The sequence below is a fragment of the Pelodiscus sinensis genome, chromosome 1 (assembly GCF_049634645.1).
Source record: "Pelodiscus sinensis isolate JC-2024 chromosome 1, ASM4963464v1, whole genome shotgun sequence".
NCBI lineage: Eukaryota > Metazoa > Chordata > Testudines > Trionychidae > Pelodiscus > Pelodiscus sinensis.
Window position 1 is genome coordinate 200,892,497 of NC_134711.1, and position 15,287 is coordinate 200,907,783.

Below are 15,287 nucleotides of genomic sequence, written 5' to 3' on the forward strand. Positions count from 1 at the left end.
ACCCCAAGCAGTTAAACCGTAAAGCCACGCCAGGAAGTCAGGGATGTGCCAGAGATATGATCAAACGGTTTGAGGGAAGCCAAAGAGGGATGACAGTTTGAATCGCTTCTTTTCTCTGGTGCTTAATTCCGTATCGCTAAATGGAATACTGTATTATGTTGTTATACCTGCCTAGTGTTCTTACAGCTCAAACTGTATGCCTTCAGTACATTTTTAGAACTTGTTTCCTGAATGAACTTTCATGGAAATGTTTAAAATATGGACACCTAGGGGAGTGGTATGTCTATGGTTAATGCATTCTTGGAAATAATGTTTCAGTGTAATAGTTTTTACTCCTGTTTATATTGAGTGTATGAAACACATAATTGTGCTCTATGATGTAGTATACCAGGTTCTCTTTTGAAGTGTATTGCTGCAAAACCTGCTCTTTATTGGGATATATTCACTTCTCCAGCTCTCATTGCAAGCTTTACCTTTGACTGAGAATTGGTTTAGAGGTATATGCCTATGGAGTGCTAAGCTGAGGAAACAAGAACCATAGCTATATAGAAGGTCAAAGACCTTCTACCACTAAGGAATTGGTTGCAGTCATCATTGTTTGATCCTGGATTCAACAAGACCCTGCAGTGAAATTGCTTTGGCAGAAGTGGAGGGGATAAGCTTTGAAAAGCAAATAGATCAATGGACAAGTAACAGCTGGAGGGGCTGGCTCAACAGCTTTAACAACTGAGTAGTAATCTTTGCCCATGACACAGTGCACAAAATAAAATGGTAAACATCAAAAGGGAGAAAAAAATAGTTACTATAAAATCCAGAGCTGTTGACATGTGACCTCCGTCTTACTGATCATTTCCAATATTAGCTGAAATGTTTAATATGTATTGTCCTCTCTTCAGTATATTCTGATAATGCTGGCAAAAGCTAAGGTGTTTTTTTTTTAAGAGACCGATCCCAGTATTAAAGAGAAATCATCACTGGTCCCTAGACTTATAGATGAAGACAAACCATAATCCTTTGCAAATCACAAGAGACTTCTATCTTTTTACAGAACTGTTTTAGTCTTTTCACAGTGATTAATTTCCTTCCAGGGAAGTAATAGAAAGATATAAAAAGGTTCGTAGGGTTTTAAGCAATAAGTGACCGTGATAGAAAGGTAACCTTATTTTGAGTGGCCAACAGTGTCTTCTTAAAATAAAGAACAATTAATTAAAGTTGCATTTTTTTTAAGTTTAATGCAAGTTTTACAAAAAGGAAAAAAAAACTGTAATTCTGGCTTTTTGACAGTACCCATAAAGTTGTTTTAATAACTTGCACTTCTCTTGAAACCAAAGAGGAGAAAGACAAATACAAATTATATTGTTTTAAAATTAGGACAGTACCTCACATTATAAAATGCTAATTTCTAATTAATAGCAAATATATGTTGCTATTTCCTTGTTGCCACCTGACAGAATTTGCATGCACACACACGCACTCCATTCAAACTGCATTTTTTAAATAAAGGGAATGCTGGGAGGCTAGTCGAATTTGCTCTAATGTAGTCACAAATTAAGAGGAATTTAATTGTTTATAGAATGGGGTGCAGTTCCCTACTCAAATTCTCTGCTACGAAACTTAGCAGTGAATACACATGGGAGACCAAATCTATGACATTTAAAACTGACGAAGTGAATAAAATCAAGAACAGCTAACAAAGGTTTAAAGATGATTTATGAGGAACTTTCCTAATATTTGAGAATTTTGTTCGTCCTTTTGTTGCCAGTGTTGTTCAAAAGTAATGCAAGCTGAAAAGAAGGCAAAAACATTTTTTTTGGCTCAAGGTGGTTATATTTTAATAGAGAACTGATAAACTAAACTGCCATTATCACATCAATTCTCTATTTCAAGTTTTTATCGTGCTATTTTGTCATCTTTTCTGCCAATAAGCAAGGGTTAATCTTGGTGCAAAGTTCCCTATGCACCAATACACTTCAATCCTATTTGAAAAATTCTTTGCTATCCCAGGGCTACTCTCATGATGAGAAATGTTGCTCAGTCGTCTATCAGCATCCTCCCCCTCCACCTCAAGGACTGAGTTGAGACTACCAAATTCATTTCATAAGGGGTAGTCTACATACAATTATAGATGGTGTTTGAATCCTACTCAAGTAATGTATTTTAGTGCACCAGTCTTCATAGGTCCACTATCATCTGTTGTTCTTCCAGGGCCCCCTTCATTTTTCTTACCCTTTTTGCATCATGGTAAGAGAGAGAGGAATGAACTTGCTTTTTTTCTTCAATGTTTCTCTGACCTATAGATTTTATAGGGTCTAATTCCCCAGAGTTAGGCTATATGGCAAATGTTTTTCAGCAGGTCCATTAAAGGTACTTGGGTACAGTGTTCCCAAGTGTCTTTGAGAATTGCTGAGCTGGCATTTCATTTCAGCTGGCGTTCTCAAACAAACACACACATGCAGGCACACACGTACACAAACCCTCCCACACTTTACTCAACCCCAAAGCTCACAATTCAATGGCCTTTGAAAATGGCAAAGAGGCTTATGAAGGATAGTCTCAATGGAATCTAACCTTTCCTTGAGTTGCACATGTGTTTGGAATTGTTGATAACTTTCTGTGCTGAAAATGTTCAGGAAGAGGCAACACTTTTTAGCTAGAATGAAATAGCTGCAGCCTTCTTGTGTTCTGCATATAAAGTACCAGCAAAATCTGCCCTTACTCTTCACAGGCACTCAACCTTAACAGTTGAAATGCAGGGTTTCCTTAAAACACAGTCTTTCATACAAGAGTGAGAGAAATACCTCCTGTTCTGGAGTCCAGCTCTCACTGTTTTATCAGATATGAGTTTGATAGTCACAGCTGTATTGCCTATGACTATAATGCAAACTTGATACGCAGCATTCAGACTAGTGGATAATCATTGCTTAAGAGAAGGCAAAGAAATGAGCTATCATGGATATTGACTTGAGAGGTATCCCTATAGAAAAGGGGTGTTGCCTTCAGCATGGGATTGAAGTCCCTGAAAGGGCAGATAGATGACTGGATTAATTTTCCCTTCAGCTTTCTGCTTTAAATTTACTTGTGGATAAATGAAGAAACCCAGTTTCTAGTAGAGTCTGTGCCCCTCTGAACTACTCTGCATAAAATGCATATATCAAAGATAACCATGCAGTATCTATAAAAATGCATAAAATCAGGAAGAATTTAATATTTCTCTTGCATAGAAGATACTATTTTATTTACAAGATCTTATCAACATCAATTCCTACAAATTTAGGAAGATTAATAATGGTGTGATGGTAAAGCGCACTGAGCTTACTCCACTCCATAGGGTTGAGGGTTGTGCAGCATCCTACAATATTGAGCCCTAACATAGCGTGCATAGCTTTTGTATTTTAGCCTTTATCGTGTGTTGTGCAATCCAGACTCAAACACCTGATTTTTGCACTTCTACCCAACAAAGGCATATGATTTTAGAGATAGTTAGGCATATTTGTCTAAAACACTTTCCCTAGGTGGGCAGTGGATTTTTTTTTAATCATATGAAATCCATCCTTGTGAAAGGTGGCAGGTTGGCAGACTAAAGTGCTCTGTTACATTCACAGAGCAGTCTGAGACCACCAAACTCATTTCACTTAGAAATTTAGGGAGATTATTTTAAAAGTGAAATCCAGCTCTGAATCAAATTTATGAGTGAATTTTCTCCTGTTATTTCTATGTGATTTGACATACTAATCAGTGACACGCTCACTACCCAAACACCACATGGAAGATGACATTTTAGATAATGAAGAAACATGGAAGAATGATCACTGTTTATATAATAGGAGTTTCTGGTTACAAGAGGAGTGATCAGCAGTACTGTATAGAGAAATTCCTACATTGCACCACATCCATGTCACAACCCTTATCTGAAGGAGACATCCCAATGTGATACTTGATTTCTGAGTTAAGAATGCATAGCAGGTTACCAGTTGTGGGGCTATCTGTCCCTGGGGAAATATGGCAAGAATATCAAAATCATTTCATGTAGATATTGAATAACCATCAGATGTAACAACTTCTGGTCACTTGACCTATTTATGTTTCTAGTTTCCAAAGTCCTGAGTCATATAGTTTTGCAATGGAGTTCTCTTAACACTGAAGCTTATTTTCTTTCCAGGACTGTTTCCTAGTAAGCAGGTGCATTTTCAAAAATATTTTTTAACAATTATTTCTTTTTTCTGTGAATGCAGTTTAGCTGTATCCAAGTTCACAAAGTATGAGCAGATAATGCTGTATTCTCACCCCATGTCTCCTAATTCTGTCACATTTAGTGGGGAGCACAGGAAATCAGATGAGTCAGTGACCGATGCACAGACTTTCATTGACTTGTATTCTGGGTTACCTAAAAAAACCCAGGAACTCACAATTAATCTCAATTTAGCCTGTGTATTTTACAGCCGCCTCCTGTTACATTGCTCCATGAAAAGCAAGACCTTTGCAGTGGTCCCATCTCCTCCTTCTTTCAGTGTTTGCAATCTATACCTCTATAAAGGCAAGAGAGATACTGAGGTCAATGAGGAATAGTTTTCTTTAAAATCTTGTATCCACCTGGTGCATTCTGTGCCTTAGGTTTTTTTTCCCCCCTATGGTTATGGTCTTGTTTTCTCAAACATTTGATCTTTGTGGTGGCTTCATTGCAAAGCCTGGAAATCATTACAAACAAGAAGCATCCTGAATGTAGAGTTCAATCAGTAAAATGTTCACTTGTGCCAACTAACCAATCCACTCTTCTAAGTAGAAAGCTAGACTAAGAGGAAGGTACATCATTCTAACTTTTACAAGAGTCCCGGAACAGATTTTACCCCTTCTTAGGTTAGCTAAAGAACATTGCCCCCCATAAGGAGAATTCAAGGAAGGATTTTTTTTCCCTCTGCAATACAATCTTACCCCCAAGTTTCCCAGAGCACAGACTGTTATACTGGAAGAAGCAGTCTGCTCTAAAGTCTTGATTCAAAGTCCATTGATGTCAGTAGGATTCTCTCCACTGACTTCAAAGAGCTCTAGATTGGGTTTAATCTTTTTTTGTGCCAATTTGCAAATAAAGGAACAGACCCTTTGTCTCTCAAATGCAGAGACTGAAATTATGATCAGCCTTCCGGGGGTAGCTTGTGAAAGAGCTACTCATAGTTTGGCTCTCGCGAGTTTCAACATTTTTCCTTGCACTTTCTTGCAGCCTCCCTTTAATATATTAGGCAGGAAAAGTGACAAATGAGCTTTTTTCAAGCTCAGACTACTATTATAATATTATATATGATCACAATTTTAAATATCAAAATATATAACCTTAAGAGTCATGAACTCATGAGTATGTTAGTTTGTTGGTTTTCTCCATGATACATGCTTGTTGGCATCACGTTCTGTTGTTAAGCTAGCGGCTGCTTGATTCAATGCAGAGATTGTCCAATTTGCATTCTGGTCATACTGTGTATTCTGCAGGCTTTCAAAATCCTCTTTTTAGTTGTTTTTGTGCTTCCCAAAGGCACTGCCTCTCAAAACTTACAATGGACTTATGGCAGGAGATTGAACTCCAGTTTCAATTCCAAGAAACAAACTGCAGCAACAACAGGAAAGAAAAAAAAATCAATGTGTTAGAACACATTGGGTTTAGAAGCAGTTTAAGCTGCTGGGTCTGGCCCATGAAAGCTCATCATCTAATAAACCATCTTGTTACTCTTTAAAGTGCTACATAGTCCTGTATTTTGTTTCAGCTACACCAGACTAACACGGCTACATCTCTATCACTGATTCAATAGAATTTCATTTTTTTTTTTGATGGTTAGGGATGTTGCTGCTAATGGGTTATGGGAAATGGATCACTTGATGGTTACCTGTTCTGTTCATTCCCTCTGGGACACCTAGCATTGGCCACTGTCAGAAGACAAAGATGCTGGGCTAGATGGAACTTTGGTCTGACCAAATATGGCGGTTTTTATGTTCTTAACATATTTTTTTGGTATAATCACTTAAAGTGACATGTAGGACAACTATCACTGCCTGTTGTAGCTGACATCTCACCCACCTAACTGAATAGTGAATACTTAAAGTAGAGCTGGTCAGAAATTTCAGTTGCTGATCAAATCTTTTATGCATTTCATTGAAAAACTGGAATAAAATTGACAAAACTTCATTAATATTTTTGTCATTTTGAACAATTCTGTGTGGAAAATAGGGGTGTTCTATTTAAAATGCAATTTTAAATATTAAATTAGTTTAATTAGAAATGTAACCAAAGCCATTACTCAGCCACGGTTTTGGGGTTGTGTACAGTTTCGATGTAAATATTCCATATTGAGCCCATCACTAAATATAATGGGCCAGATTCATAGCTAGTGTTATGAGTATACATAGCAACCATTGGGCACACTTCCTTCTCTAATCCCCAAATATGACACTGTGGCGCACTGTACATTATAGAGCCATGGTGTCCAACACGCTAGCCACTAGCCAGATTTGGCCGGTTGAGTATGGCTAGTTTGCTATAGCTGTAGCCACTATAGTGGTCACTGCTTCAGAACTGGTTGGACACTATAATTATAGCTGTTTTTACATGCTGCACTGCTCATTATGTAATATGGTAGTAAGGGATAGAAATTTAGCTTCAAAGCTGGTGGCAGGAAACTTACCTATCTTTGAAAAGAAAAGCCATGAATTTTGGTGATTTTTGACTGGGAAAAATGCCATCCTTGTTGCTGTCACATACACATTCTGCTCTGTGAATAAACATTTACTCATTGAATCATATACCTTCTAAATATGGAAATCTATTTAAGGAAAAATGACATCTCCAAAGAGAAGTATCTGTCTGTTTCAGGGAAAACTCTACTGTATTTATTTCATTCTAAAATCTTCATATTTTGTGTTTTAGCCATGAGACACAAACGACCTGCTGGGATCATCCTAAAATGACTGAGCTGTACCAGTCTTTAGGTAAGTGAGATCTACTAATTTCCTGGTAATTAAATCAATTGTTAAGAATAATGACTTCTGGGATATTCCCCTGTGTTATTCAGGAACTGAAGTTGAGTAAAGGTCAGACCATATTCCAGGCTAAGATGGGATCAAGATCAGATTTTCATTCAGAGGAACATAAAGAAAATAATACATTTTAAATGGAATACGGGTTGAACCTCCCTTGTCCGGCACCCTCAGGTTGAAGTGGTCTTGAACAAGGGAATTTGCTGGACCAGGGGAGGTCAGGCATCCGGGCTCTCCTGGGACTCTTCTTGACAGCTGCTTTGGGAGAATGTGGAGACCTCTGACCTTCTTCTGCTCACCTGCCTGGGTCTGCTGACCCCAGGCCGCTCGTGGGGCTCTGCTCCCAGCTTCCAGCCCCGCACAGGGTAGCAGCTGCTCCCTGGGTTCCCCACTCCACTGGTAGGGTTGCCAGATGGTTGCAACAGAAATACCGGACACACTTGACATTACATCACAATCGACATTGCATCTTATTTAAAAAAATACCGGACATTTATATTTTCTCAATTTGTTTCCAAACAGCTCAAATACCAGACACCTGGCAACCCCAGGGCTCCAGGACAGTGTCGCTGCTGTGACTGCTGCTGAACCAAACTGGCTCTGTTTCCAGCAGCTTCCAACCTCTGCAACCCGGGCTCTCTGGTCTAGCAATGTCTGTGGTCCTGCCGGGCCACGGATGTTGCCAGACTAGGGAGTCTCGGATGAGAGAGGCTCAGCCTGTATTATATTGAGCTTATTTGTAATGCAGGTATCTCATGCCCCAGACTTTCTAGGCAAATAATCTGCAAATAAATAAACCCAAATCTTTGTACAAACTCATCTATTTTAAATAAGACTAAGTTAAAATCGAGCCAAATTGCTGTTAATTTTAACTTCTTGAAGGTTGGAAGCCAGTGGAAACCATTTGTCAAAGTGTGTTATACTACTTTTCGTAGTGCTTTCAATACCTAGAATGCATGATAGTTATCACAATGACATTGTGAGCATTCAAATTAGTTGCGTATTATGACCTGAGGATTTTTTTAAAGCAGTCTTGGATTTTATTCACAGTCATACAACTATGGGATATAATGGACCTATCCATATCTCACTGTGGCTTTCTTCCTTTAATGGCCACTGCTCATATACAATAGAGGGCATATTTAAAATATTTTTTCTTTTAAAAAATATTTCTCCACTTGTACAAACAAATCACTAGAAAAGAGCACGGGACTAATGTGATGTGTAATTAATATAGACACTTATTTGCTATTTTATAATGTGCAGCTTGTAATGTATGCAAATAATATAAAATAAAATTGCATATGTGAAAAGAGGGATAAATTAAGGCTAAGTGAGGAGCAAAAGCTGAACAAGTATTCTATGGCCAAGATATAACTTAATGCACTCATTTGATTCCTTTATATTTCTATTGTAAAAGTGAATTGTTTATGTTCCCAATGTTGTATCTGAAATGCAAATACCATTTATTGATGGATGGCTCTCTAAGGTATTTTGAGTTATCAGAAGTAAAGGTGAACTATCCAGACTGCTTTGATCTGGAAATCACATAAAATGTTTTATGCTTTTGCTAGGCAGGTCTGAAATACCATGGTATTTTTTGTGGTATTTACTGCAGTTGAACTAAGTTTCTGTTGGAAAAACAAATGACTGGGTACGGGAAAATGAGGGAGAGAAAAATTCTGTTTGAAGTCAGTTCAAGGATCAAATCAGCATCCAGTGCAGTTTGTCCATCACTGTGAATGCTACCTGAATATCAAGTGTTCAAGGAATTTTTTATTTCTTCTGGTATAAAAGGGGGAAATTATTTAGACAGAACCTCTTTTTACTTCCAGTTTATTTACAAAGATTTCTCCTATAGTAGCCATTTTTTTCCCCTTTAAAGAACTATATTAAAGAAAAGAATGTATGAGAAAGGGAAACATTTGAGGCATGTCTGAAATGGCAGGTTTCTTCTTGGCCAACATTTTTTTTTCTTTGGCAGGGGATAAAAATTGTGATTACTGGTACTCTTATTAGCTGAGTTCCACAGATGTGGAACCTCAGTATATTTTGAAATCAGTGGAAATTAGGAATGTAAATACATTTTTTGATATGGGCCATAGATTTTTAGCTGTTAGTGTGCAGGACATATTTTTAATGCAAACTGTGTGTTGGCATTTGGGGAAAAGATGAGGATGGGGTGTTTCTTTGTGTAGCATCATAAGAGTCAGTCTGACAACAGTGCTGCTGAGTAACTTGCAGACTTTTGTTTTGGATTTCGGTATTCTCAGCCCAGCCTAACTCATAAATTGCATAATAGCAGCATAGCCCATTTATTCTTGAGCAGAAACCTTAATGTGTTTTTGGTGCTCTGCTTTGCCTCAGGTCAAAACTGGTAATAATGTAATGTTTCAAGTCTTTTTGCAGACGTCAGTAATATTTTATTTGAAAAGATATTATTAAATCAGATTTTGCGTTGCGCACTTGTTAGTTCCTATTATTCCCCCACATCCGGTTCTAAATTTTGTTTCTTGTTCATATGGTAGAGTTTGACTGAAGAACTTTAGTTGTCATGTTGTTGGCTGCCTGGTTTTGTAGAAATATAGCAACAGATATGGTTTTGCAAGCCAGGTACCTGCAATGCAATATGCAAGGCTAAGCCCATCCGCTTGTCAGGCTTCCCAATTTTCAAATTCCTGCCATTCGCCTGCAGGGAATAATCTTTCTGAATGATGTAACTCTTTGTATATCAAAAATATTGGCAGAAGAGGTGCCTTTCCATAAGTTAGTATATTTTTCCATTCCAAGTTACATCATAACTTGTGAGGCAATCTCTTTGTGTAATTTATAGCATTACAAATTTGAGAGCTTTTTCCCCCCAGTGGCTAAAGAAAATAAAGATTACACCCTTACACCTGAGGGTAAACTAGCTTTCCTCCTACTCTTTTCCCCCTGAAGACTTATGTGTAAAATGGGAAGTGGGTCTCTCTTGTCATCCCATTCCAATACCCTTTCATTTCCCACCAGCTCCGTTCATCTAGTAGTCTAGTTTGTGCACTTGGAAGTTACTGAATTGAACTTTGATCCATGAAATGAATTCCAAGTATCACAAATAATCTCCCACAGCATTTTTCTAGGATGGCTGAAGATATTTGTTCTGATCAGGGTTTTAAGTGTTTATGAAAATAAAGATAAATCAAGCAACCTTTCAGTTAGCTTAGATTTAATAAGAACTATTTTACACTAAAAACAGAACATGCTATGTCATAACGTATCAGGTCCATTTAATCAAGTATCCTGTCTCTAAGGGTGGCTGCTTCAGAGGAAGGCAAAAGAAGACCAAAGTATGCAATTATGTAATAACCAGCCCTTAGGTGAAGTTTCTTGTAAGACTTCTCAGACTGTTGCCTTGAAACAGTAGAATGTATAGTGATAACTGTAATGTTGGTTTCAGATTTTTACAAGTGTTTAAGAAATCACATATTTCTTTTCCCTTCGTTATTCTTTGGAACTGTTTTTAAAAAGTGCTTTCCACTGTACTGTTTAGAACGTGCTATTTTTCACACTTCATGCAAAGTTACCATGTGCCATAAACACTCCATCAGTGCTGAATGGCTTTTTTGTTTGTTTGTTCCATAATCACATTAAAGTGTCATTAAGTAGCTGGGATAACAACATCAGCTGCATCACTTAATTTACCTACTAGATGTTGATCCTCTGGTTATGTAAATGAGTATATGGCAAACGGAAATGCTGTAATGGAAAAAGGTAGTAAAATTAGTGGTGTGTGAACTTCAGAAGGTTTAGAGATTTGATTCAGATACACATCCCACCGTTCAGGTTCATATTACAGTAGACACTGCCTGTATTCACCTCCCATTTACACCCTCTCCAGTACTCTAGTCACTGCACCAATTGCTTTCCATCCAAGGAATCACAGCCCCATCCCAGCCCCATCACTGCAATCAAATTATGCACACCTGTAGAGGAGTTCCTTATTTACAGTCTTGTCCCAGAGAAGGCAAGAAGTTTCATTCTCTCATCCCAAAGTACAAGAGAAAGTAAACAAATACTGAATAATTTATCTGATTATCGTTTTCTAGTATAAACATTCCTTAAAAGCAGGCTGTCCTCCTGGGGATGATGGGGGCAGTGCTTTTAAACTCATGCCTAGGAATGCACCTGTACTTTGTAATAATGACCCAGTAAAACTTGCCCCCGTGTGTCTTAATGTTATGCAATCGTTCTCCTCCGACATTCCCATGTAATGAGGCTATGAGTTCCCTCTAGACACTAGCTGTAAACAGTAATTGCAGCAGCAGGATGCAGTGAGGAATGTTGACATATGCATCTGTTTATCTCAGGGTTCTCTACTATTTCACCAAGGATATAAGGAGGATAAAAGGCATTCATATCTTTGCCGGTACTATAGAGTGCAGGTTCCCATCTGAATTCCCTCTTCTCCCACAAAGAGTTTACATAAATTCTTATCACAAAGCTAGTAACCTTTACACTAGACTTATTTTTCCTTCATATTTTCCTCATATTTGGCATTTATAAGATTTCTGTGTCTGCATTTATAAGATATGTACCCATCACAAAAATTAAACAACTTTTACTTTCTTCTGAAATCCAATTAGATTTGAATATGAACTTTAAAATGTTTTTTATATTTTGATGTCATTATCGAGGCACTTACAATCTGGATAGTGAAATTAGCTCTTCCTCAACAAAAAGAGACATTTTGTGGGATTCTCAAAGAGCTTCCATACTAGTCAGATGTAATTATTGGGGAAAGCTGCAGAGAGAATAAATACTATTTTTTCCTCTCTGAGAAGTGACTTGTTTCATTCCTGGGAATGCTTGAAATTGGAGTATAATCAGTTTTGGGAGTGAATGCTGCCTTCCTAAAAGCTCTCTTCTTTGGTGTTCAAAAATAGATATTTTTACCACCCAATCTGGAATCAGTATTGTCTTTGCTGTGGCCATTTATCAGTTTTTATTTAGTTATAGGTATATTTGGGAAACTCATCACTGTAGTATCCATATATGCTCCTGATTAATTTGCTATGAGGGTCTATAAACTAATGAATATTACTGCTTGCACTATGTGGGGCAGACCTAGCATGTTTATATCTTTTCCTTTTGTGCTCCTGGAGCAATACTCTCTCTCCTCTCTTTCCTGTAGAGAATCACCAAATACTAAAAGTTTTCTCAGACCAACTCCATAGGTATAAGGCAATAAGATGCAACTTACAGTGGGGTTGGTGACTCAGACCACTCTAGAGTATATTTTCACTCTCTAAAATCAAAAATCTCTTCCGTAATCAAGACTAATTCTCATTGAGAAGATTCTCACACCAGCAGGAGTCCAGGACTCAGAAAGTCCATCTCCTGTCCCATCCAGTAGCCATGGCTTTTCATCAGCTTTACTGATGGCACTGCAGATGGTGCTTGATCCAACTTTTTCATCGTCAGGAGCATAAAGCCTTGTTTATACCTACCGGATGATCTATACTTTAAATATCAAACCCCAGAAGATTGATTTAGTGGGTCTAGTAAGGACCTACTAAATCGAATGCTGAGGGTGTCCCTGTTGAACCCATTATTCCTTACAGTCGTGAGGAGTAAGGGACGTTGACAGGAGAGTTTCTTCCATTGACCTCCTGCTGTGGGGCTGCACCAGAAAACTGATTTTAAGGTGCATTGACTCCAGGTCTGCAATTCTCGTAGCTGGAGTTGTGTATCTTAAATCAACCTGGCCTTAGTTATGCACGGCAGAAAATCTACTAGTGGAAATTTCTTCACATCTGCCTAGTGAGATCAGGCCAGACAGGAGATCAAGAATCAGCCTCGTTCACTCAAGCAGCAACCTCCTCCTAAGGCCTGGTGGTAACCAATGCCCTGATGACCCCTGCATCCTATTTTTGACCCCCTTAATTAGGTCCATGGGACCCATGCTCAGTACGTAAAGTACACTCTACACAGGTTTAATGCAAAGATGTTGTTTTGCATCCATAAGTGAGATCTATTCAGTGTAGTACACTTGTGGTGACTATTTATGTTCTGCTTGCTGCCAAGTTAGATGAACTGATCAATGCTCTTTTCCAGCACTCAGTCCCATCTTCCCGGGCTCTTCTGATGGTATAGCTCTGATGTTCTTATCTTGGCCTTCTGCAATGAGAAATTCCATTTCATAGTGTGGTTGGAATGTATGAGACCTTGGAAGGGGTCCTCTGACTTCCCTACAAGCAAGGCAACAGCATTGATAGAGTCTTGATTCATGAAAACTTCTTTACCAACTTGATTCCAGAGTATGAAGCAACATGTCCTAATATTTAGGCAATAGCTTGACAGAAGGGAGCTAGGGTGATATGGCATCTCACCACATACCTCAGGTTGTGGAGAAACACTATAAAAATCATGAACATACGTACTGGTGTTTAGATTGCACCCCAGATTGAGCAGAACATTCAGAATTCCAAGGCAATTCCTTTCAGTGGAAGCCTTGTCAACTGAGTCCACAAGCCTTGTTCACTCTTAAGATATTTCCTGAAAGACCATCCTTCATCACAGAAAAGAGACTTAATTTTCCTTGAAGTTAGATGAGCCCTAATATTTTACCTGCAAAGAAAGAAACAGATCAAAAACTCAGTTAAACTCTTGGATGCCATAGTGGAAAGAGTAGGTGAGGGCAAGCAATGTCCTCTCAGAGAATTTATCAGTTGGCACATCTCCATCCCTACAAGAGGTAAGGGCTTACTCCACAAAAGCATCGGCAACATCGGTAGTGTTGCAAGTATGAGGCAATCAGGATACTTATGAAGCAAAGCAGCAACATGGAGTTCCATCCACAAGACATCGTGCCTTGGTCCAAGCCTTCTCCACCTACACACCCTGTGGGACAGTAATTCTACATACATTTTTCTCACCTCCATACTTGTACCTTCTCCTTTCTGTGTATTGGAAAAACCAGCCCCTGAACAACAAGTTTTAATGATGAAAAGCACAGGTGTGGACAGCGGTTCATCACCTCATCGGGGGTGATTTTATTTTGTCACGAGGAGAGCTACAGTGGTTTCCTTACAATAGCATGGTTGCAGCAGCACAGCCACACCATTGTAAGATTGCATTGGGTTGCCCACTCTCACCTAGATATGCCCCTCTCCCTCTAGGACGGCACCTCTCCGGGCCTTCAGGATGCCTGCCTCCACCATGAGCCCCTCCAGGAGGGTTCCACACCCTCTGGACCCCCAGGGCCTCCACTCCCAGAGGGAATAGTGCATCCCTATTCTTTAGACCAGAGCAACTCTCCACCAGCACCAAACAGGAGGGTTTATTGAGCTTTGAACACAGCTAAGGATCTCTCAGACCTGTAGGCCTGGGCTGCCCAGCCCAGCACATCAGTCTCACCTGCTAGGGTTGCCAGATGATTTCAACAAAAATACCAGACATACTTGACATTACATCACAATCTACATTCCATCTTATTTAGAAAATACTGGACATTGTTGTTGCAGAGAATATAAATCTTCCTCTCCCTATCACATTTAACTAGTAACATCCCAGGGCACAGAGTGCCCCCTGCATGCACCAACTAGGGTTGCCAGGTGTCCGGTTTTGAACCGGACAGTCCAGTATGTGAGCTTTCTGTTTGGGAAACAAATTGAGGAAAATATAAATGTCCAGTATTTTCTAAATAAGATGGAATGTAGATTGTGATGTAATGTCAAGCGTGTCCGGTATTTTTGTTGAAACCATCTGGCAACCCTAGCACTGACCCTTTGAGCCCCCGAAAATCCCCACTTTCTCAGACAGTGTAACCTAACTTCACTGGGCGCTCTGGCAGTCCTCACGATTTTGAAGTCTATATGGGTACGTCTACACTACAACGTTAATTCGAACTAACTTAGTTCGAATTAGCTTAGTTCGAATTAACGCGTCTAGAACTAAAAACTAGTTCGAATTAGCGTTTTGCTAATTCGAACTAGCAAGTCCACATTGAGTGGACCCTGAACAGGGCTTAAGGATGGCTGGAAGCAGTGCCGGCAGGGCATCAGAGGAGGACTTAGAGCGTGGAGATGCTGTCTCAGGCTAGCCGAGGGCTGCACTTAAAGGGTCCCGACCCCCACCCCGGACAGACAGTTCTAAGGGGTGCCCCACTTGCAAAGCAGTCCTGGCTTGGATTGCCCGGAGTACCCACACTGGGCACATCACAGCACTCGGCCATCAGCCCGGCTGCACTTGCCGAAGGCTGCGATCTGGGGAGAGGGAGCAATCCGGGGGCT

The 15,287-nt window shown here is 39.4% G+C and overlaps 1 protein-coding gene across 17 annotated transcripts in view; it reads left to right on the top strand.

Annotated features, from left to right (window-relative positions):
* DMD (dystrophin) overlaps positions 1-15,287 on the top strand; it is a 2,108,520-nt gene that overhangs the window by 1,984,228 nt on the left and 109,005 nt on the right. For all 17 annotated transcript variants that reach the window (XM_075916549.1, XM_075916586.1, XM_075916651.1 and 14 more), the window contains one exon: positions 6,908-6,969. In XM_075916549.1, the coding sequence (XP_075772664.1) occupies positions 6,908-6,969 (62 nt within the window). The remainder of the gene's footprint in view (positions 1-6,907; positions 6,970-15,287) is intronic.